We start from the raw sequence: 22,572 nt of genomic DNA, 5'->3' as shown, positions 1-22,572 counted from the left end.
TGCTCACAAAAATAAACTCTATTCAAATAAAATGTAAAACAAAAATGGGTGTCAAAATAAAAATTCACATATTTTTAACCTTATTAATTATGCCATTTCATTTATTTAAAATACAATTGGAATTCAATAATTAGTAAAGTTTAAAAATTAAATTTTAACTATTCAGTAACTAAGTAAAATGTTAGGATTAATTTTATTTACCATATTTGCATTAACTTAATTATTAGTGGTAATCCATAAACCCTAATTTGAAAATTCTAAGTTACTATCTTCTTAAATAATAAATCAAGAAAATACTAAAAGCCAATATTAATTTAGTAACTTAAATATTGTGAACTTAAATAATTTTAATTTGCAGGTTACTATTTTTAAAACCTAGTAATAATTGTTAAACCCTGATTCTGAATTAAACCTAAATAGGAGTTACCCTAATTATTAATTCATGTGGAAAATTAATAAAATGTTAAACCATTACTCATTTTGATTCAAAGTAATTAGTAACCACAACTCTATTAGCAATCATCATTTTAGGAGTTGTACCATAGTTTAGAAACCCTAGTTTCAATTTAAGTAAGAACTTGGATCCCATTATTTCATGTGATCATACCAACTTAGAAGCAACCCTAAAACCCTAATTATGTATCACATGTGATCATGTGAGATTCACTTGACATATAGAACCCTAATAAGCCACAATTGAATGCATGCTTATGATCCACTAGCATAGGACCAAGTCACACAAAATTATCATTTCATGTCCCTATTCTTAATTAAAAACTTATATGATCCACTAGTGCCACCTAGATATAAACCTTAACTTGTTAATTGAATTAGTACCATTGATCACCACTCCTATATACCATACCATTAGGATCAACCTCAACCATCATAATTTAGTAGAACCATAATGATGAACCCTAGTATCAACCTTGTGTAGTAATTCACATTACATGCTCCTATCCAACTAAACCCTACTTAAAGAAATGATAAACCACTTAGTTTAGAAACAATTAGAGATTACTTAGTGAAGCAAATGTGAAACCATGGTAAACCTTAATAGCTAATTTATAGAACCATCTTGACCATCATCCTTTGATATGATGCTTAGAAGAAACCCTAGCAATAAACCTACCAATACTTGTTATATAGAAACCCATTCCAAGTTAAGAACCAACTAGTTCCTATTAGTGAAATTAAATGAACCCAATAGTAAACCCTAGAGTTACATAGCTTCTATGTATAGTCACTCATATTCTTATTTTAACCTGTTCTTCAAAAGTTATTCTTTTGAAGTATAACATAAATAATCCTCAATCATGTCTTGTAGAACTTAAAATTGACCACTGTTCTTTACATTTTGTTCCACCAATATTCTTTATGTGTGAACTTGTTATGATGTCTTATATCACTTGATTATGATGCTAATATCACCAAACCCTAATAAGAACCTTGTTTGAGAATCATTCTAAAAGTGCAACCAACCCTAAAGAAATCTTTACAACTCATACATCCTAAATCATCGAGGTTAGGTTACGCTTGGGACGATTGCATCTCATACTATGCATTATAGCATCTTTGCCAGTTCTTTAAACATTGTCCTTACCGGACGATGATGGTATTTCAGAATTTGGAGTTATCACGTATCGAAGCTTTTGCCTGCATAATCTTGCAGTCAATAAAGGCAAGTTCATCGCTTGCTCATGTCATTTGATTATTTGTATCAAACTATATGCAAAGTACTATACTTATCACTCATGCATTGAAAAGCAAAGTATTATTTTACAATTATGAATATGACTATGTGGTGGGCAATGGAACCATGGTATGTGTTGATATGGTGGAGGTTCCATTGCAATGGGTTATATCACCCTAGGATTAATTACCAATGCCGTCCGAGTGATTCTAGCGCCGTACAAATCGCGTTGACCATAAGATCTATAATGGCTCGGGGAAGTCAGCCGTATCTTTTCCCTTCGCACGCCAACGGATTGGTAGAGACGGTGGGGTGTTGGAGGCACTGCCGCAATAGGTTGGGATAATCCTTTTAAATCCCCATCCATTGGTGATGATGATCTCTTACGATCTATGAAGGATTGTCCAGAGTACACCATGAGTAAAGCCGTATTATCGGGGAAGTCTACCGGAGGTGTGCGGGTGGACAAAAGGGTGGGTTTGCGGTCGCGGAGAAGGCGGTGTGGACTTGGATCTTACACCTGGCCTCACACCAAAGGAAGTGTGGACGGGAAAGACTTCGCCTGGTTGGCAACAAGGATAAGGTCTCTTATGGGAAAAGTAACGCACCTCCGCAGAGGATACCGAATTGTGACTCGTCACTCCCTGTTCCGGGAAGGGAACTGCGAACGCGGCAGGAAAGGAACTCCACGAAGTTCGGTCAACTCGTGAAGACCGACGGGCATAGTTTTCAGAATAAAATAAACCTTTTGAAGAAATGTTTACGAAAACTTGCATTGGCCTATGACTTTCTGGTCTATGGCTGTAGCTAGTGCATGATACACATATTTCCTAATATGAACTTGCTGAGTACGCTCGTACTCATTCTATCCCATTTGAACCCCCTTCTTAGATCAATGCACCGAAGGAGAAACTACCGTGGAACTCGAAGACAAAGGAGTCAACTGCAACAAGATGAAGAATCCAATCAAAGAAGTCAATGGAGTCAACTTCGCATCGGCTATAATGGAAACCTAGACTAGTAATAGAAGGGAACCTTTCCCTAATTCATAGCACCTAAGTAGCTAGATTTCTATAGCAAGCCAAGTAGCTCTTGAACTTGAGTTAGCAATAAGATAGACTACGAGTCGTTCTTCCGGAGCTTTATTTGAAGTTTTACCTCACTCGTAAAGTAGGAGGTTGTGTTGATCTTATGTAAACAGCTCGTGTGTACTTCTATAGACATACCTTGGACTCGCATATGTTTCTGTTGTACCACTCTGAGAGATGTAATATGGGTGGAACGGTGTTTCACTTGTGTTATGTCAACGACTTGTGTACTACACCATGCAGTGGTACGCTGGGTCATCACAATGTGCTACATCGAGCGAGGGATATTCAAAAATCTTGATCTTGGTGAAATTAAAAAAGATTTTCAAAAGGAAGGTAGAGCTTTGCCATTGCCTGGAATTTCTAGACGGCATTAGAGCTTCATTATCGGTATGTTTGTATGTTCTACTTATATTCGAACATGTTGCTATTACCATATTACTGAGAGACTATGCTTACCATCATATAAACTATTAATGTGTCAAAACAGTTTATTCTTTTGCGTCACTTTTTTTTACGATTTAAAATTTTGCCCGACCTCAAATTTTTTTCGTCCTTCGCCACTGTCATCCGTGAATAAAAGATGAGTGATATGAGGACCATTTGCTCCAAAGTTGACACCTTTGACTTGGTTCTCAACTTGAGCAGTTTTTAGCAGCTTGGAGAAACCCTCCACACAGAAGAGAAAGAGAAGGCCGGGCGTTGAGGAGCATGCAAGCGTGGAGACTTTTCTATTTTTTGGAACACTATATTTCAGTGGGTACTCCCTTAAACTAACCGGTTTTGCTATGTCTCAGTTAACTGAGATTTTTTTAAGTCTAAGTTACTTACAAAAAAGTACTTGAGTTGCACTTTTCTGTTAAAAAAGTGCAATTGCACTTTTCTGCCAGAAATATGCAACTGGACTGAGTTGCACTTTTCTTTAAACTGCAGTTGCACTTTTCTGAGTTGACTGAGACTTAAGAAAATCTCAGTCAACCGAGACATCGACGCACCCTAAACTAACTAGTGGCTGGATACTGTGTAGCGATCGTCCATGGATGTACAAAAATTCAGTCACTAGACTGAAATATTGTCTCACTTGACATTGTATATCTAAAATTGTTTTGAATAGGCGCATGTCCATGACACATGTGCATATGGATCACATGTAGCCGATTCGCCACCAGGGAACATACTCCTACTGCTGTATAGTTGCTTTGAAAAAAAAATGTATGTCCTTATAATTACCCGAACAAGGAACGAAGGTAATGATGAAGAGACGACAGCACGCTCCTGTTGGCGTTTTCATCACCCTGCACTCGACCACCGTGAAGAAGCTTTTTGCCAGGCATCGACGGCGTGGGTTCAAGGACTGTCCCTGCAAAGACGATGGCGCCAGACTTCTCGTGGATTACAAAAAAGACAAACGGGTGGTCAGCCACAAAATCCACGGGCAACTTCGGTGGTGCGCTCCTCATGACCTTCATACAGGCGGTGACTGCTGCCGCCTCGGTACCTTCCTCATTCACCTCGATGACAGCTTTGTGGATGATCTTCCCGAGAGCCAACGGCCTACCTGTGCCGTCCTCCTCCACCATGTCGCGCAGGTCGGCATTTGTTTCGTTGAATGCCACCTGGAGTCCCAACCTGCGGAGAACGGCGGGCATGTCGTCCCCTGAAAAGCTCAGCTTGAACCTGGGCAGCTTGAACTTGCGGACACTGACGAGGCTTGTCGGCAGGTGCTCGCGCAGGAAGTCCGCGCTGGACGATGCCATCATGCTGATGAGGCCCGTGAGACCGTCGCGCGCGTCTGGGAGGAAGACGCACATCGAGAACGACGACCAGGACGAATAGCGGCCGCTGCCCTTTTTGTACGGGAGCTTGAGCACCTTGAACCCTTGGTGACAGGCGATGTACTGCTTCGCCCCGCTCCTCATGAACGGGACGTCAAAGGTGCTGCCGTCGAGGCGGTGGAACTTGTCGTCCTCGGTGCACTCCTTGCGGAAAGGCACGTCCCACATGCCCTTGAAGTAGATGGCGTTGGCGACGATGATGTCAGTCTGGTTGGGCACTGGCCCGTGAAGCATCTTCTCGATCAGGTTGCTCGTTGCCGCAGCTGCCCAGGCGTTGATCACTTTGACGGCTTCCCCTGGCTGCAGCACGGAGATGTGCACAATGATAGATTAGAATTGCTCGTAAAACATGGGCGCACAGCACGATCGAGAAAGAGATGCTGTTTTCTGGGGCATATATACCTCTTTTCGGAAGTCGACGGCGCGGGTCTCCGCCTTGTAGAACTGTGCCGCGGCGTCGCGGAAGGCGGGCTTGAGCTTCCGAGTCTCGTCGTGCCAGACGCCACACGCGAACAAGACGCGCGGCCCGCCCGTCGGCGACCGGTCGGCGAGGATCTGCTTCGCAAAACGGAGGACGATCTCGGCCAGTTCATCGCGGGACCTTGCGCCGAGGACGAGGAGGAGCTCCTGGAGGGTCGCGCCCCGGGCGCCGGCGGCGGTGAGGGCAAGCGCGGTGTAGATGGACAGCGGCGAGAAGACGAGGTTGCTGCTGGCGCTTGTTTCAGCGAGCTCGTTGAGGAGCCGTAGGGCGAGCGTCGTCAGGCCGAGGCACGCGAGCTGTTTGTTGTCGGTGGTGCTAGTAGTGGTCGCTGTGGTCTCCATCGTGAGATCCACACCTCGATGTATTCCTACCTTGAAGTAGGGGGGATCAATGCCAAAATAAATCTACAGGTTGGCTATTTATTTGTAGAATCCATCCAACATGGGAGCGCCACGGAATATGTTCGGGTTTCGGGCAGTACTGTGCAGCGGATGAGCGGAATACGTTACGGACTAGGATGTTTGATTTTGACCCGGCTGATCCAACCGTAACTCAAGCTAGCTAGGGGAAATTAGGCCCCGCTGGAAGGTTGTTTTTTTTTAACAAAAACCACCGAATTACACTGAGCTGCCCTGCTTAGCATCTTCGTCACAAAATAAACACTCGATCTCATGACTAAACTAACATAGAACGTGGCACCCAAAATACAGTGTTAGTAACTAACATACACATGTCAAGATCAGCTCTAACAGGTACACGTGTGCACCGTACCATGTTGAGAAGAATTGCAGACATGTCTTACTGCAGCAATCTTCGTAACAAAGGCATGTATTTACCCAGCCATATATTGCTCGATGGGTAGCACCAACAATGATGATGAAAGTGACAATAGAGTAGTACTCCGTACAAGCTAGCAAGAATTACAATTATCCTACGGTATTTAATTTCACCATTATTAATTTTTATTATCTATGGTTAATGCATAGACAAGCTATGAGCTACAAAAATTGCATATACATGGGTCGTTTATAGCACACAGAGCCGTGAACTGCAATTTTTTCGAACACATGATCAACTACAAAAGAATCAACTCGTAGTGTGGAAGAAACGTTGAAGCGGAACAAGATTAACACACAGAGATGAACATGTCTCTTCATGTTCACCTCCTTTGGTAGAAACTAATTACCACTAAAGATGTGAGGGTTACCATGAAGGACCTCTAAATTAAGACCAATGAAAGCTCGATCACCTTCTTCTCCTTGAGCCTCATCCACGAAGTATAAGCTCAACCATTTGTGGTAGGCTTAAGTGATCTCCAAACCCTCATAAATTTTATTTGGAAGCTTTCGGGCAACCCTAAAACGTCTATGGTTTTCCACGAACCCAAGAGTCACATGTAATTGTATGAACTTAAGGGGGTCACTTTTTGTTTGGATTGGATTATATATCTAGATCTCATCTTTCTTTTCCGACAAGGTACTTGAGTTTGGATGGGGGAAACAAGATATCTCAAAGCTTGGAGAAGATTAACAATGTAGGAGAGAGATATTTTTATATATCTTCAACCGATAATACTTGTGGAAAAGGATGGTTCCCTTAAATAGGAACATCAAAAATATATACTTGTTGGTGATTTCCCATATGCACCCGATGTCAGGCATGGAGCCTTCGGGTTGGGTATCCGGGCCATCGAGTGATTCTTGGACTACACATAGAATTTCAGGAGTATTATTCAGATTTAGGGTTCCCAAGAGGTCTAACCTAGATTTGGCCTTCAAACCTGCACAAAAAAATAGGAATATGCTATGACAGAGGCTTCTAACTATTTTCTCTGGCAGTTTATCTTGAACCAAATGTAGAAAAGGCTATATCCAGGTAAATGAGACCACCCTCAAGTCCATCTTGAAACCCTTCTTAATAGTGTGTATTTGTTTTGACACAATTAATAACATCAAAACATATGAATATAAAGGAGTTGACGTCCTTTTGTATTTTTGAATGGGATCTCCATCCACATATAATTTAAGCATAAAGACAAATTAACACTATTTCATAACACTTGATAGCATTGTTAGTCCTTTAATCATATGCCATTTACACCAAACCTCGCTTAGGGGTAAGATGTATTACCACCAAATGAGCATAACACGCACTGAAAACATACGTGATGTGTAGAAGCTGACAAGTCCCAACTTGGAGGTTCTGGAAAAAAAAAACAAGTCTGGTAGGTTTAGACCAATACTAAAGCTCTCCTAGCTGAGTAAAAAGCATTTGGATCACTAGGAGACCGAATCAGGAGACGCATCAGGGTACACAGCCCGTACTGTGCCCATCATCTAACTCTCATTTGTGTATCTTCTTCCCCGTGGCCCCATAAGATCCTAGATACAGTTTGTGTGCTTTCAGTTGGAGCTCAGAGCGAGAGTACTGCATTGTTAAGCTCGGAAAGATGGTGGGCCAAGAAGAATATGTCCAAGTAGGGAGTATATGTTGCATGAAGGAGTTTGATGTTGCAACTTACAGCAATCTAAGGTCTTAGATTGGCAATGGGGAGGTTGCTGATTTTCTATAGTTCCCAGTGAGCTGGCGCCTAGTGCAGCCTGAAACTAGTGGTAAATTTCTTTCTAACAAACCCAAATACTCCACATTTCGTTATCAATCTAAAATCCCACTTGACATTGCATATCAGTCTGTAGCTGCTTCGGAAAATATGTATGAAGTGTACATGCAAACACAAACTGATAACTGATAAGTTCATTTAAGTCCTTAGCCAAACAAGCAACGGAGGCAGTGGCGAAGAGATGCCAGTAGGCTCCGGTTGGCATTTTCACTTGTGAGTTGGCACTGAACCGGCCCGATGTCAACATCGTCGTCCACTGAGCAGTCTGAGCCACCGCGAAGAAGCTTCTCGCCAGGCACCGACGGCGAGGGTTCGAGGACGGTCCCAGCAAAGAGGATGGCGCCGGACTCCTCCTCGATTAGAAAGAAGACAAATGGATGGTCGGCGACGAAATCCACTGGCACTGGCGCGTTTTTGTTTGGTGCAGCCATGCCTTTCATCCGAGAGGCGGTGGCAGCCGCAGCCTCGGTACCGTATTCGTTCACCTCGATGACAGCCTTGTGGATGATGCTCTGTAGAGCCAACGGCATTCCGGTGCCCTCGTCCTCCACCATGTCGCACAGGTCAGCTTCCTTTAGATCGAACGCTACCTGGAGACCCAACCTCTGAAGGACTGATGACATGTCACTTGAGAATGTTAGCTTGAACCTGGGCAGCCGGAATTCGCCGACCGTGACGAGGCTCGTCGGCAGGTGCTCGCGGATGAAGTCTGAGCTGGACGACGCGACGATCCTGCTGATGAGGCCCGAGAGGCCGTCGCGGGCGTCGGGCAGGAAGATGCACATGGAGAACGGTGACGGGGGCGAACAGCGCTGGTGGCCGTCCTTGTACTGAAGCCTGAGCACCTTGAACCCTTGGTGGCAGGCGATGTACTGCTTCGCCCCGCTCTGCATGAACGGCACGTCGAAGGTGCTCCCGTCGAGGCGGTGGAACTTGTCGTCCTCGGTGTACTCCTTGTTGAAAGGCCCTGCCCACATGCCCTTGAAGTAGACGGCGTTGGCGACGATGATGTCGGTCTCGTTGGACACTTGCCCGTCGGTGAGGATCGAATCGATGAGGTTGTTCGTTGCCGCGGCCACCCACGCGTTGATCAGTTTCACGGCTTCCCCTGGCTGCAGCACGGAAACAGATTAGAATTGCTTGTGAAACATGGGAACACGGCAAGATCGAGAAAGAGGTTATGGTTCATCATGGGTAGCGACCTTTTCTCGGAAGTCGACGGCGCGGGTCTCCGCCTTGTAGGAGTGTGCGGCGGCGTCGCGGAACGCGGGCTTCAGCTTCCGGGTCTCGTCGTGCCAGAGGCCGCACGCGAACGAGACGTGCGGCCCGCCCGTCAGCGGCCGGTCGGCGAGGACCTGCTCCGTAAAGCCGCGGACGATCTCGGCGAGCTCATCGCGGGACCTCGCGCCGAGAACGGCGAGGAACTCCTGGAGAGTCGCGCCCCGGGCGCCGGCGGCGGTGAGGGCGAGCGCGGCGTAGATGGACAGCGGCGAGAAGACGAGGTTGGTGCTTGCGCCTGTTTCAGCGAGCTCGCCGAGGAGGCGTAGGGAGAGCGCCGTCAGGCCGCCGCACGCGAGCGGGTTGGTGGTCGCCGTGGAGTCCATCGTGAGATCGAGACCCCGGGTTGAGATTGGGTTGGTGGTCGCCGTGGAATCTACTGTAGTAGGAGTATCAAAGTCAAAGCGATCTATACGAAACAGGTTGGCTATTTTACTTGTAGAAATCTAACATGGGAGCGCGACGGAATACGTTACGTACTACGGCTATTCAGAAGATGTTGATTCTGACAAAAAAGAAAAAAAAATACCCGATTCATATTATTTGATGCTAAAATGAATATATTTACAATTAAAATGTGTGAAAATACATCTATATTAGCATTAAGTAATATGAATCAGAGGAGTACTAAAATTTGTTGATTCTAACCCAACCGCAACTCATGTTAGGGTAAGAGACTTCTTCACTGTCGTTCGTGGCCACGATTCCCTAAAGCCGTCAGATCTTTGAGCATACTAGATTCTTTTGGTCTTAAGACAGCTTCTAAACTCAAAGAGAAACCAAAGGAGTCATACTAAAACTAGATAGTTTTCTATCAAACGAATTCTTTCAACTTATCAAATCTAGAGCTGCCATGTAAATCTTTGGTGCTTTCAACAGTTCTTATTTTTCACTAGGCTTTAGGGAAGTTTCTAGAAGAAGAAAGAAATCTGCACAACTAAGAATTTGCTTGATTCCATTAAAAAAATGGATTCACGAAAGATAATCAAAAATGAAATAAAACGAGTTCTTTTGTTTATCTCTTACGAGTTAGGAGCCGTGGGAGATGAAAATCTCATAAACTCCATTGCATGAGAGAAAGAGCCGAGAAATTGTTGCACTGAATAGATGAAAATCTCATAAACTCTATTTCGTTTATCTTTTGTTCAGCAAATAGCGCTCCGCCCCCTCCCCTAGGGGCGGGCCTATAAACTTTTGGAATCCTACGCAAACCAGGTTAAGCTATCAAATTGAAGATGAAATTGCTACAAAAGATCATAAATTGCAAGCTCTGTACCATTTGCAAGCCTGAGCAGCCGCTCCCCCCCCCCCCCACCCCCCACACCCATTCCTACCCCCTCCCCCGCCAACGAGCTAACCCGAAAATTTTCTAACGAAGCCTCGTAAAGCTACATGTTTAGACGAATTTGTTTCCCCCTTTCCGGTTTTGGCCTATTTTTATGCACCATCACAGGTCATGTTTCGTTTCCATGATTTCATCCCTCCATTCCTGTCGAGCATGGAAATTTATGGGCCGGAAACACATTAGACTTCCTAAACGGGGCCTAAGCATAAAACAATACTAAGAATTTTTTTATTTCTTTATGTTGTACAGCCGTAGACGTACATTACTTGTATTCCTAAATATAACAATACAGAGTTAGTACGTGTACAAGCAATAAAACACAAGGAGAATACAACGAGCCCCTGCAAATTGCCATCGCCGCAACTATCAAGCATACACGTCATTCGCTGTCGCCGGAGAATAAGAGCACCAAAAGTTGGTCCAGTCTTTGGCCCTGAAGAAACCTCAAGCCATGAGCGTTGACGAGCCGTGATGGCCACTAGTCTAGTAAGACCGGATCTAGCCCCCGAGAAGGAACATCGGTTGGAGGATCCCTTCGAGCCTCTTCAACGCCGAATATGGGGCCAACGCCAATCCGCCCTTCGGGATGCCGGATCCCCCACCGTCTTCCGCAAAAACACAACAGTCAAAACCGCCACAAATCGAAGAGCATCACATCCCTACCGCCACTCCAAGACGCAGTGCCAGATCGGAACCACTCAAAGAGATTGGATTCCGCACCCATCTCGTCGGCGTCAACAACACATCCGACGAGCAGGGGCATGGACTGGAGACCATTATATTGCTAAAAGCACCATCAACATCCGACCCAGCATGACGTCGACGGAGGAACTCAAAAACCAAGACAACCTAGAACTACAACATATACACAAAAGAGAACTAGGCCTACCCTCCTACTTGTGATGCTAGAACGACAATCGGAAGTGGAATGAGACAGATGAAATCGCCTGAGAGAGCCTGGACCTGAACCGCCTCTTATGCGGTTAAGAGCGCAACTATACCAAGATTAAGGCCTTGTTCGGTTAATCTCCTGCTCAGGTGGACTGAAGTGTATTGAAGTGGATTGGGATGTATTTTAAGTTTCAAGGGATTTGTTGGGTTTGAGCCAAATCCTCTTGGTTTGAGGTGTATTGCCGAGTGTTTTCACGTTGACCCTCTGGGCAAATTTTGTTTTGTTTTTTAGGGGTTGGCAAAGCTATCAGATTTTTTTTGAGAAACCGGGAAAGCTATCAGATGCCGCACCCTATCTATCCCGGGCCGGGGGCCCATCCAAAGGAACTGGAGTCCATCAGCCGTGTTCGACCGACGTGGGGAGCCTGGGAGGCCAGCAGCGGGCGCACCTTCAGTCTAGCGGCGGCGCCTTCCACGCTGGTAGAAGGACGGCGTGCCGATCCTTGTAGGCGACTAGGCGCCTGGCTGAGGGGCCGATGCTTCTTATTTCTACTCGGTAACTTTCTGAATTCTCTGTATTAATTTCGCCGGCGTTCTGTTTGGTTCGATTAGACACGCCACTGTGCTGATTTAGGGATTAAGCTTCAGTTAAGACCACTAATATGCAGATACGGTCGCGCCGCTGCCATCAGCCCTGCTGGGTTATGCGGCATCATTTTACTACCAGTTTTCGCTAACCCGTGCCACCCACGAGATGCAACTCAGGGGCCATCTACAGTCTTTTGTGAACATACGGTTTCCCCTCTGTTGATCTGAAATTGGGGGCCTGAAACACCTGCCCAGACACGCAAAACAGCTATGGAAAATCCGAGAAAATAATACTACATACTACTATATACTAGGTCAAGCTCTGGTGATTTCAAACTTGAGGGCCTAAATCCCAGAAAGCATACAAATGATCTACCGAAAAGATCATGTACTAATGCACAAGAGGAAATTATTAGGATGGAATGCACGAGAGGATTGTTCGCAAGAAATAATCGATAGAAACACGCACATGTCCATGCGTAAAACAAGTATTGGAGAATGTTAACTGAAACAACACAGAAGTTACAGGTTCCTCCGGAAGGAAATGAACAGCTGTACTTGAAATAATTGTGTAACAAAACAGAGGGGAAATCCTCTTTGGCTCATAGGAGCATATGAACCCGTTGTGTGAAAATACATTTTGAAGTGTCAAAAAATTTTGAAATAAAATTTTACATGTACATCTAGACATTTTATGTTCGCACACAAGTTTTCAGATTTTTTTTGTATTTTCTGTGCCTCCTGATGCTACAACACGACTACGTACAGGGCATTTTTTTGTCTTTTTTGTACATGCCACATAAAATGTTGTTTTTTCACGAAAACTTGTATACGAGCATACAATGTCACGATGTACACCATAAATTTTATGTCAGAATTTTTTAACATTTTTAAAAATGTTTTTTAATTATTTTGCATAATGGGTGCAAATGCTCCTATGAGCCAAAACGCCTCCTCCCAAAACAGAGGTACTATATTCCATCTTCTTGTAGTTGTGTGGTGTGTGGTTTTCGCCGGTTTTTCTTAATTCACCATGTATTGTATGGTCTTTGGGTCCGGTTTCCCTTATTAACCGGATTATTTTCCCTCTTCTTATAATGCAATGCGAGAGCTCCCCGTCCTCTGAGGTTCCATCAAAAACAGAGGTAGTAACGAGGTGATGCTGAAATGTCCATAATCAAAACCTTATCGGGGTGACGCACCGTACAAGAACACCACTCCATGCAGACAGAACCGGCCTGCATCATCTAGACACGAACCTCTAGAACATGCTGTATCTTTTGGTGCATTCCGCTACTGAGCCACTGACTTCTGAAATCCTTGTGCAAGCCGACCAACCAGAGCTTCTTCAGGGAGTGAAGTGATTCAATGCCTTGAGGGATCTTATCCAGATTCAGCAGCGACACAACGTACAGACCTTCAATAGACGGAAGAGCACCATCGATGATGTTTAGCTGTCTGACATCATGCATGTGCTTCAAGACAAGTGTCTTCAGGTTCGGAAATGAGCCTTCATAAAGAACCAAAGTACTTGGACTATGCATGTTGTTAAGCCTGAGATATGCGAGGTTTGGCATGTGGGGTGCGAGCATCCCCAGTGGATCTTCTGCGAGATGACACCAGCTTAGAGCTAAATACTTGAGGTTTTTTCCATGGCTGAGAAAGATCGGGCAATTTAATGTGCCCTTGGCCCATTGCCCTCTGATAATCAACCTGTGTAGAGCTGTAGACCTTGGGTTGAGAGCCTTGAAGCTAAGTGCCTCATTCTCATCCCTTGCAGAAAGAAGAAGGCTTGAAAGAAACGGCATAGTTGACAGGGTAGCAAACAGATTTGCACAGTGCGCAGCACTTATGTTGTCAATCCAGACACTTCTTAGTTGCATCAGTTTCTTCAGCTGCTCAGCCAAGTCATTGCTGGACTCCACAGTCTCGAGAGTTTGCAGTTCTTCCAAGTTGGACAGCTCTTTAGGTGCTTGCATTCCAACAAAATACCGAAACTCTGACTGCTTCTCGTCAGCATATCTATCGGCAATAAGGTGCCTGAGCTTCCTGATCCTCACAAGCCCCCGCGGAAGCTTCTCTATTTTAGTTTGCTTAATATCTAGGGTTTGGAGGTTAGATAGATTCTCGATAGAGTCTGGAAGTGACTTGACCTTGGTGCGCCGTAACCCAATGTAACGTAGATTAAACAGAGACCCTATGGTTGCTGGAACTTCAGTGATTTCAGAGTCTTGAAGCTCAAGTACAGTAAGGTAGTTGGATACAGACAAAATAGAAGATAACATGTCAGGAGAGGATGAAATTAATCCGAGAGACACTACTGTTCGAAGACGTGGGAACTTAAGTTTCAGCGCACTGCTGTCTTTCCATCCACATAACGACAGCCGGCGAACATCCCTATCAATCTGTATCATTGTGCCGTAGTCATTTGCAGAAGCATATCTCTCCTCTTCAGCAAAAGAAAAAGCCAGTTCACGCACAATATCATGCATCTTACAGGTGGTGACCCTACCAAGCTCATCAATCTCCACCACCTCAAGCATATTGCGGTGGATCAATTCCATGAGAATTCCCTCAACCACCACCTCTGGTGCGTTATTTCCTTTACTCGGCACAAAACCTTCCGCAACCCACAGCCTCACAAGGCTGTCACGTGACATGGGGTGGTCTCCAGGGAACAGACTGCAGTACACCAAGCAGTTTCTCACGTCTCCTGATAGGTCATGGTAGCATAGATTTATAATATCTCGCACATGATCATCAGTGGACAACTTGAGAAGCTGATAGTATGTTTGTTGCCAAATGTCTAGCTCTTGTCGAAAAGACAACATACTGCCAATGGTAACAATTGCTTGCGGCATACCACGACATCTGTCAACTATAGCAGTAGCAATCATCTCATGATTCTTCGGGCACATGTGTCCCTTGTGGTTGCAAAATGCCCTTCTGCAGAAGAGGTCAAATGCATCAGGCTTATTCAACGGCCGGAGCTCAAGGTGACGGGTGGGAGAAGAAATTTTTGCAACATCGTCCTTCCGTGTCGTAATGATAATGCGACTCCCTTGGAGATTCTCAAAAGCATCATGCATTTGCATATATATCTCTTTCTCCCACACATCATCAATTACAATCAAATATTTTCTATTTTCAAATCTCTTCTGTATCTCCTTTTTCAAGGCATTCACGTCCATTTTGTCAATGCCTAGCGACGATGGTTGTTCAGTATATCCAATCTTCCACAGTAGCTTTCTGAAGAGAGCATCAACATTGTAAATTTGTGACACAGCGATCCATGCATGTACGGAGAAGCTGATTTTTTCACGTTCATACACATTTGACACCAGGGTGGATTTTCCCAGCCCACCCATGCCAGATACTGTTATTACTGTGCTCTCGGGCTCTTTGGAGTACAGCCATCTGGTCAGCAATATCCTGTTGTCTTCAATTCCAACGAAACCTTCATCTTGGATAAAAACCGGGAAGCTGTCTTTGCAGGGCTTCAACCACTGGTCTCTCATCTGTATAACCAGCTGGATCTCCTTGTCCACCTCAGCCACCTCATCCATAATTTCAGTGAAAACTTTGTCATAACAAGCTCGCTTCATGGCAAATTTCTTCAGTAACCCTCCTCCTTTGAGCTTAGCAACATGGTATGAGAATTTATCCATTACATCCTCAACACGACAAGCCAATTTACGGACCTCCCCAATCCAACTCTTTGTAATTCCGTCAGCGAGGTGCACTGTGCTTATTTTACCAATAGCAATGCCCATCTTTTCCAGTTGCTTTCCTATTTGCTCAACCTGTCCTGGCAGTTTCGTCAGATTGGTAACCTTTTTTGAGAGGTTAGCTATGATGACCATGGTGGATTCATCGCCTAAAATGGAGCCAATCTTTGTCAAAGCAGGGAGTACCACCTCAGACATTTGTGCTGAAAAACAAAGACACAGAGCATATTACATGGTAGAAAAATAAATCTCACCCAGCTTGGCTCTTATAGACATATAAGAACAGGAATTTGTAACATTGCCCCATCCTATCACACTATATCTGTCTATATAACAATAAGACCATTCTAACCATTTGACATGGTATAAGTTTTAGCACCAACCCTTCAAACCGTTTACATTACACTAAGACAGCTGATATGAATGTGTTTGATGGAACCAATAATGTGTGTGAATTGACAAAATTGACTTTATTGAAAGTTCAGCAAGTACCGACTCTACTTCAAAACTTCAACCAAATCTGCCCATTCCACTCAACGTCAGCCAGTACAGTGCTGAACCATCGTTGATATCTTGGTCCTCCAACAATGCCACACAAAACCACCTCTTACTTTTCAAGAAAATAATTTGGTTGGAACCGGATATATAGTATGATTACCTGGTGCCGTTTGATCCATGATTAAATTTGTTGGCCAGGAAAATGAGAAATTCTGAGAGCAAGAAAAATAAATTGTGTTCAGTCAAAACAATCCAGGATGTTTTCTCAAAAAAAATACAAGATGACTAACAACGAATGCATTGCAACAGACCACAGTATATAATGTTGGCGATGCGCTACATAGGCTGCAAGTAGCAGTACTCAGGGTCCTGGCAGAATTTATTGTACTACATCGTACCGCGTGGGAGAAAACACCGTACAGAATCAGAATTTACTGCGTGGGTGGAAAAGCCTTACAAAAAAAAATCTTTTCTGAAAATACTACTACTCTGGGTGATAAATATAGTGAAGTTCCAGAAATTAGCAGTATTTAAAATCTAATTTAGACCACTAGTTCTGTTATAGTATATGCATAACCAACAAAGTTACAATAATATTATGGAAAGATGATATAAAACTATGCATATAATAATTTGAAGTTTCGAATATGAATATTGCCAGCTAATATCTTGGTACAAAAGTGTAAATTCGAATTTCATTATATTATGAATATCAATCATCACCAACTTAACTACACTATTTTCGACCTATCACTTTTCTTTTCTCTGACAAATATTTACTTAAAGTATTTTGGAAGTTGTTGCATGCAAACATAAGGGATGACAAATACGTATATACATCTGAAATTTGTAAATAGTTACAGGCACGCTTAGAAGAAAAGTCACCTGAGGGCTTGTCTCTCCTAGGTCCTTAGGCATATCTTGATGTAGTTTGTTCGAAGAATTTTCTTCCTGTTCAAATAACCGGTTAAGACAAGTCACCCTATCCGCTGGCTCCAAGCAACAAAAATGCAAATGGACATGTACACAAGTTCTCAAAGTTAACTTTTCTAGATGATATCATGGATGTCGCGGGAATGGTCTTACCTGATGTGAAGTTATCTTGCCAGCTTCGATGTAGCCATCCATACTTCCTGTTTCATCAAGTCTATCGATTATATGTTGTGTACTGTTAGGTCTCTTCGCTGGGTTGGAGTCCGTGCATTCTATTCCTATCTCAGCACATACTCGTACTTGTTCCAACTGTATGTCGCCCCATGATTCCTCCAACCTGTTACTCCAACTTTCAACTACCTAAAAATTGAATTTTTCAAGTATTTAAAAAACACTATCTTTTTATATGTGAAATTAAAGTATGTTACCACTCTTGCACGAAACCACATCAATTAAGACTGCAAACTAACAAGTAAAATTCACGAATTATTTTGTTGTATACATCAAGTCAAGTACTCATAAGGTGGGGAAGATTGGCTGGGAAGAAAAATGGTGGTGACAGATAGATAAGCTAGATGGGTAGGAATAGCAACTAAAAATGGTGGATTTTGTACACCCACGCATGGGTGTGGGTGTTTCTGTCACCGTCCATTGTGCTTTGAGATTCGGATAAAAAGAGGAGAGAGAAAGGAATCTTCTCATCTACCATGGTGGGCACGAATCTCGAGAAATAAATGGACGGTGACCCTAACACCCACACCCATGCGTGGGTGTACAAAAGTATTTCCCTACACCTAATGCAATATTTTTAGTAGTGTCTCTACAACATACTTAGTTAGGGTGTGCCCCAAGTTTGTTTTCCCATGGGAAGAAACCAGGTATCAATTCAATTCAGACGAAATATGCATCCAAATTCAGGTTTGAATATGGATGATAACATTGTAGATACTTTCCATTTTGCCTACAAAAATAAGATGACCTTTCATTTTTTTATCATATATTGGAGATACTTTTCAGAAAATTACTGTTTATCCAACTATATGTGCTTTGATGCCTTCTCCGTACTACTAGGGGTGTCTCTGTAAGAAGCATGGTTTTTTTAGTTCCACTTGCAAATCTTTGTGTTACGTTGATGCTTAAAAAATCGAAAAGATATGTTGTTTCATCCTTGTGTACTCAACTTTTGTGTTCCACCATTCAACGTGTTACCAAGAATCATATTAGGCAACACCATTCATGCACCATTTTTTTGTTATAAATCACACGCTGAACCATGTTTCTAAAAATAAGTCATACTGCGATAAATTTACAGCTAAAATCATTATTTCAATCTGTTTCAGCATGCTAATTCATGTGAATTTTGAAGTGCTAAATATTGGGGCAGCATGGTAAGCTTCAGACCTAGTTCAACCACCCCTTGGCAAAGTGCAGTAGAATTGTGCGTGCCCTCCTTCCACCAAATATTCATATCGTAGTTTTAATAATTATTATAATGTAATATCCGATACCCTCAATCTATCATTGAACCCTGATCTAGGCTGGGGTCAACTTTGCTCTGATTCTTCCTGAATCGCTGCCTGATTCGCGACCCGGTCAGAATCCGCAAGAGCCTGGGAGGGAGCCTAGGTGGAGTTCGGAGTTGCGGCTTGGTCTTAGTTTCTCAGGAACCTAGGGCAGAAAGGAGCAGGGTATTAACTTTGAGTCTTTGATGGTCCAGATAAATACCTGGAGCATACAATGGTTCTTGATAACAGGAGTATTTAATTGTTGGTTTGCCGGTATTCTATCTTATATTTCTGGAAAAAACAATGTATACCATCTTTGATTCACGAATCATATCGAACCAATTCACAAATCCTATCACAGATTTGCGATCGAAGATTTACACCTCCTACCAATTCAGTTTGTGGGAATCACGAATCTAGTTACTATGTCTTTCAGTCAAAACATATGGTCCATAGGGGATTACCAAAAAAATGAGTGCTGCATCTAAAAATAGAAAACAATAATGTTGGAAGTAATGCATTGCTTTTAAAATCAAGCATTTGTTTTCTAAACAAGGCCTAAATTGCTCTTACATTGTCAACATCGTGATATCCCTTCTTTCCAGTTAGTAACTCCATGAATATTACACCTAGACTAAAACGATCAAACAGGTATGTGATTTCTCCGTTACAAAATTCCGGTGGCAAATACCCCCTGCATAAATATATTTGTGTGATTTGTTAATGAGCAAGGTCACGCAGTGCTTGTATAAATCATAGTCAGAAAAAAAAATGCTTGAACTTGCAAGAGGCTTAGCAAACTTACAGTGTTCCACCTATATTTGCAGTAATAGCTCGGCTTTGATTTTCATGAAAGAACCTTGAGAGACCGAAATCAGAAATCTTCGGCACCCAATCATCATCCAACAATATATTGGCGGGCTTTAGATCTAAGTGGAGGATGTATTTCTGATGAAGATAATGTAACCCATGAGAAATTCCTTCTATAATTTTATAGCGGTTTCTCCACTCAAGACCACAAGATGCATCTACAAAGGCGAAGAGGTAAAGGTATTATAGTATTATTATTTATTCAAGTCCTCAATATTTGGAGTATAGATAGTATACGACACAGTGATCACGATTATATCTGGGATTTTAAACTATACAATCTTTAAGACAATGAAATTAAAGATCAAAAGGAACTTTACATGTCACATGATCATACCAGTGATGTACTGATCAAGACTCCCTTTCGATAGATACTCGAAGCAAAGCAATCTTTGCATTACACTCGCCATGACGAGTTTGCCATTGTATAACTCCATACTTCCTTGCGTGTCTGCACAATAACCCAGAAACCGTACTACATTTTTGTGCTTCACCGTCATGAGACATTCAACTTCCCGGAGGAACTCCTTGTCATCCATAAGCTTATTGGACAGCCTCTTCACAGCGACCTTTCCATTCTTGAGTATTCCCTGCAGTCACAAGTTTACTTGACGAGATCAACTTGACTATTAAGATCAACTTCGATTAGGAGCTGGGCAGTTGAAAATTGTGACATACCTGGTAGATCACTGCAAACCCACCTTCGCCAATTTGGTGCTCAGCAGAGAAACCATTTGTAATCTCTGCCAAAAGTGATAGTGGCAGGGCCTTGGGCTCAGCGGTGTCATCATATAGCATGCGCTCCAGGTCATCCTTTGTTGTATTTGTCTGGCAATCCATTTGCAATTACATGAGACAGTATGTTCTGGAAAGTGAAAATAAGAACGCCCATTATTTATCATTTTTTGCACATATATACCGAGACTGCAATCAGCATACAAGGCATTGATATAATGATAATGACCAGAAAATTATTGAAAGGTAAAAAGGGTTGAATGAGAACCTACGGACAATGACCTTTTTTTCATGTTGTGTTCAACTTCAACAACACGAAATCAACCTCAAAACCTAACGCACAGATGTCCATCAAAAGTAGCACATAGAGAAGACTGCGAGATAAGCAATTAAAGCGTTCAAGCACAGATCTGACTGCAAAGTAGTTACTACTGAATACATATTTGCGGGACAAGAAGTGCTTATTCTCCTTGAATGGAAGAAAGTCAACCCGACGAAAACGACCAAAATTTCTGCTGTGCAAAACGAATACCATCCCATTAAAACAATCCAGTATACGTATAATTAACGTTTGGGAGAAGAAAAGGATCACCGGCGAGCATACTGTAGTGACAGGTCGAGCACCGAGCTTGCTCACCTAGTCACCTCCGATGTACATCGCACTGGAGAGAGTGTGGCGGCTGTGGTGGAGGGTGTTTTCCAGGTCGTCGATGGAGCAGACCTCGCCGGGATGCTGCCAGAGAGGTCGCCGTCGCAGGCGGATAGCGCGTTGGCAGCGTGAGCCAGGCGGCACGGCGTTGGTGGGCCGGTTGGGCGAGGTGTCGCCGGAATCGCTCGCCGGCGTCTGCAGCGAGATGCGGAGCAGCCGCCGAGCTCGGCGGGCACAGCGCCGGCGAGGAAGTGGCTGCCAAGTTCGAGCAAAAGTGATCTTTTTCATCCTGTTCATGGCGGCGGGGATCTCAACAGCGATGCGGTCGCCGTCGAGCCTCAGCCTGACGAGGCTCGCCATCCTCCCGATCTCCGGTGACGGCGGCGATGGCTGGGAGCACATGGGGAGGAGCAAAGCAGCTTCGACGGCGACGCCGTGCTTATTGCTGCTTTACTTCGACGGATTTTGAACAGGACCTACTGTGGTTCGCGAAAGTTATCGGACATTACCGGGCGGAAACAGGGGAGAAAATATCCAAAAAAGGATGAACATGAACCAAACTGCGACTCTGGATCTCACTTGGATTCTTCAAGTACTACGCTGGTTTTAGGACAAAATAGGACGAACCAACCGAGCCTCCCGGCAGATCCAAGGAAAATCGTGAACAGAGTGCGTTCTATTCTTTCTTTGGCCGGGATGAGCAGAGTGAGTCTTTTTTTTTTTTTTTTGACCTGTGAGCAGAATGAGTTGAACGGCCTTCTAGCCATGTGCAATACATATCCGTAAAGAGCATGCTAGACCTCTGAGCAGAATGAGTTGAACATGTCCGTAAAGAGCAGCTAAAACTCCCCAATCGATATTGTCAGCGTAATAGTTCGTCAGAGAAGAGAGACATGCTAGATCTGCTAGGAATCATGACAGAAATCTACTCACCTGCTTGAATTGTGGAGCAAAGTGGAGCACACCCTGGTTAGTGAAGACCCGAATCAGAATGACAATGCGAGTAGTCAGTCACTCAGTCAGGCCCTGACAAATGCAATGTATGCGCAATAGAACTACTTTGCTTCTTTTTGCTTCTATTTATCTAACTTTGCCGCTTGCCTCTTTGTCTAAAGTTTTATTAATTTAATCTCAATTTCGCTCTGATTCTTTGACCACGTGGGCATGGCATCCGGCTCTAGTCTCCATCCCCACCGGATACCGTGGGCGTAGTGAATAGTGATGGCATGTGGCCGGTGATAAGTTTGGAGGACATGACAATGTATTAGTTTTTTTTTTCCTAAAAGACCTAAGGCCACATATATTATCTACTATCTGAAACCAACCGTTGAAAGTACATCCTGACAAAGAAAAAAATGTAGCACAAGTCATTGAAAAAATTAGCACTATCTTCCTTATGCATCCCTTCCTCATGCGCCATGCGCAAAGCAAGTAAATATGTACTAGATGAATAGACGCGCTTTGCCACGCCGGCTATATTGTGTCTTTGCACTCTTTGGTAGGTGTGGTCAGTTTGCAAGTTTTTTTTTTGTTGCATCATTGTCATCTGTTACACACGTTTAATCTTGCGATGCCTGCATGTTGCACTTTATGATAGCCATGTGTAATTAGTCTTCGGCCGTCTACATTGCGAATTTCCACTCTGTAGCGGTTGCACATGTTTACGACAGTGTAAAAAATTGCCATATGAAACACATTTAGTCTTTCCCAGTTACTAAACAACATAGAATCACGTTGCCGCTTACTTATGGTAGCTCTGGTACCTAACAAAAAAGTGACGTTTTTGCAGAAAAAAAGGTTAACAATTGAAGAAGCTCAACAAATAATCAAACCTA

At 43.4% G+C, this 22,572-nt stretch overlaps 3 protein-coding genes across 8 annotated transcripts; all 3 read right to left on the bottom strand.

The window, feature by feature from the left end:
- Positions 1 to 4,007: 4,007 nt before the first annotated feature.
- Positions 4,008 to 5,438, bottom strand: LOC124696745 (putative serpin-Z5). The gene is made up of 2 exons (XM_047229425.1): positions 5,019 to 5,438; positions 4,008 to 4,916 (listed from the first exon to the last, which is right to left on the bottom strand). Exons 1-2 carry the CDS (start codon positions 5,436 to 5,438, stop codon positions 4,008 to 4,010), a joined length of 1,329 nt encoding a protein of 442 aa, XP_047085381.1.
- Positions 5,439 to 7,791: 2,353 nt separating this feature from the next.
- Positions 7,792 to 9,321, bottom strand: LOC124696744 (putative serpin-Z6A). The gene is made up of 2 exons (XM_047229424.1): positions 8,920 to 9,321; positions 7,792 to 8,829 (listed from the first exon to the last, which is right to left on the bottom strand). The coding sequence occupies exons 1-2, from the start codon at positions 9,319 to 9,321 to the stop codon at positions 7,864 to 7,866; spliced, it is 1,368 nt and encodes a 455-aa protein (XP_047085380.1). The 3' UTR covers positions 7,792 to 7,863.
- Positions 9,322 to 12,793: 3,472 nt separating this feature from the next.
- On the bottom strand, positions 12,794 to 21,778 carry LOC124703621 (disease resistance protein RPM1-like). Of its 6 annotated transcripts, none has more exons than XM_047235851.1 (9): positions 21,671 to 21,778; positions 20,032 to 20,218; positions 19,691 to 19,943; positions 19,289 to 19,511; positions 19,057 to 19,177; positions 17,132 to 17,338; positions 16,931 to 16,996; positions 16,206 to 16,257; positions 12,794 to 15,750 (listed from the first exon to the last, which is right to left on the bottom strand). In XM_047235851.1, exons 2-9 carry the CDS (start codon positions 20,191 to 20,193, stop codon positions 13,067 to 13,069), a joined length of 3,768 nt encoding a protein of 1,255 aa, XP_047091807.1. In that variant the 5' UTR covers positions 20,194 to 20,218; positions 21,671 to 21,778; the 3' UTR covers positions 12,794 to 13,066. The 6 variants fall into 6 exon arrangements, with proteins under 6 accessions (XP_047091807.1, XP_047091808.1, XP_047091806.1 ...); XM_047235852.1 differs by lacking the exon at positions 21,671 to 21,778 and adding an exon at positions 20,726 to 20,791; XM_047235850.1 differs by lacking the exon at positions 21,671 to 21,778 and adding an exon at positions 20,361 to 20,715.
- Between the last annotated feature and the right edge of the window lie 794 nt (positions 21,779 to 22,572).

This window comes from Lolium rigidum, chromosome 3, assembly GCF_022539505.1.
Source record: "Lolium rigidum isolate FL_2022 chromosome 3, APGP_CSIRO_Lrig_0.1, whole genome shotgun sequence".
In the NCBI taxonomy this organism is placed as follows: domain Eukaryota; kingdom Viridiplantae; phylum Streptophyta; class Magnoliopsida; order Poales; family Poaceae; genus Lolium; species Lolium rigidum.
The sequence above is the reverse complement of the archived record's forward strand: the minus strand, read 5'-3'. Positions and strand labels throughout refer to the sequence as shown.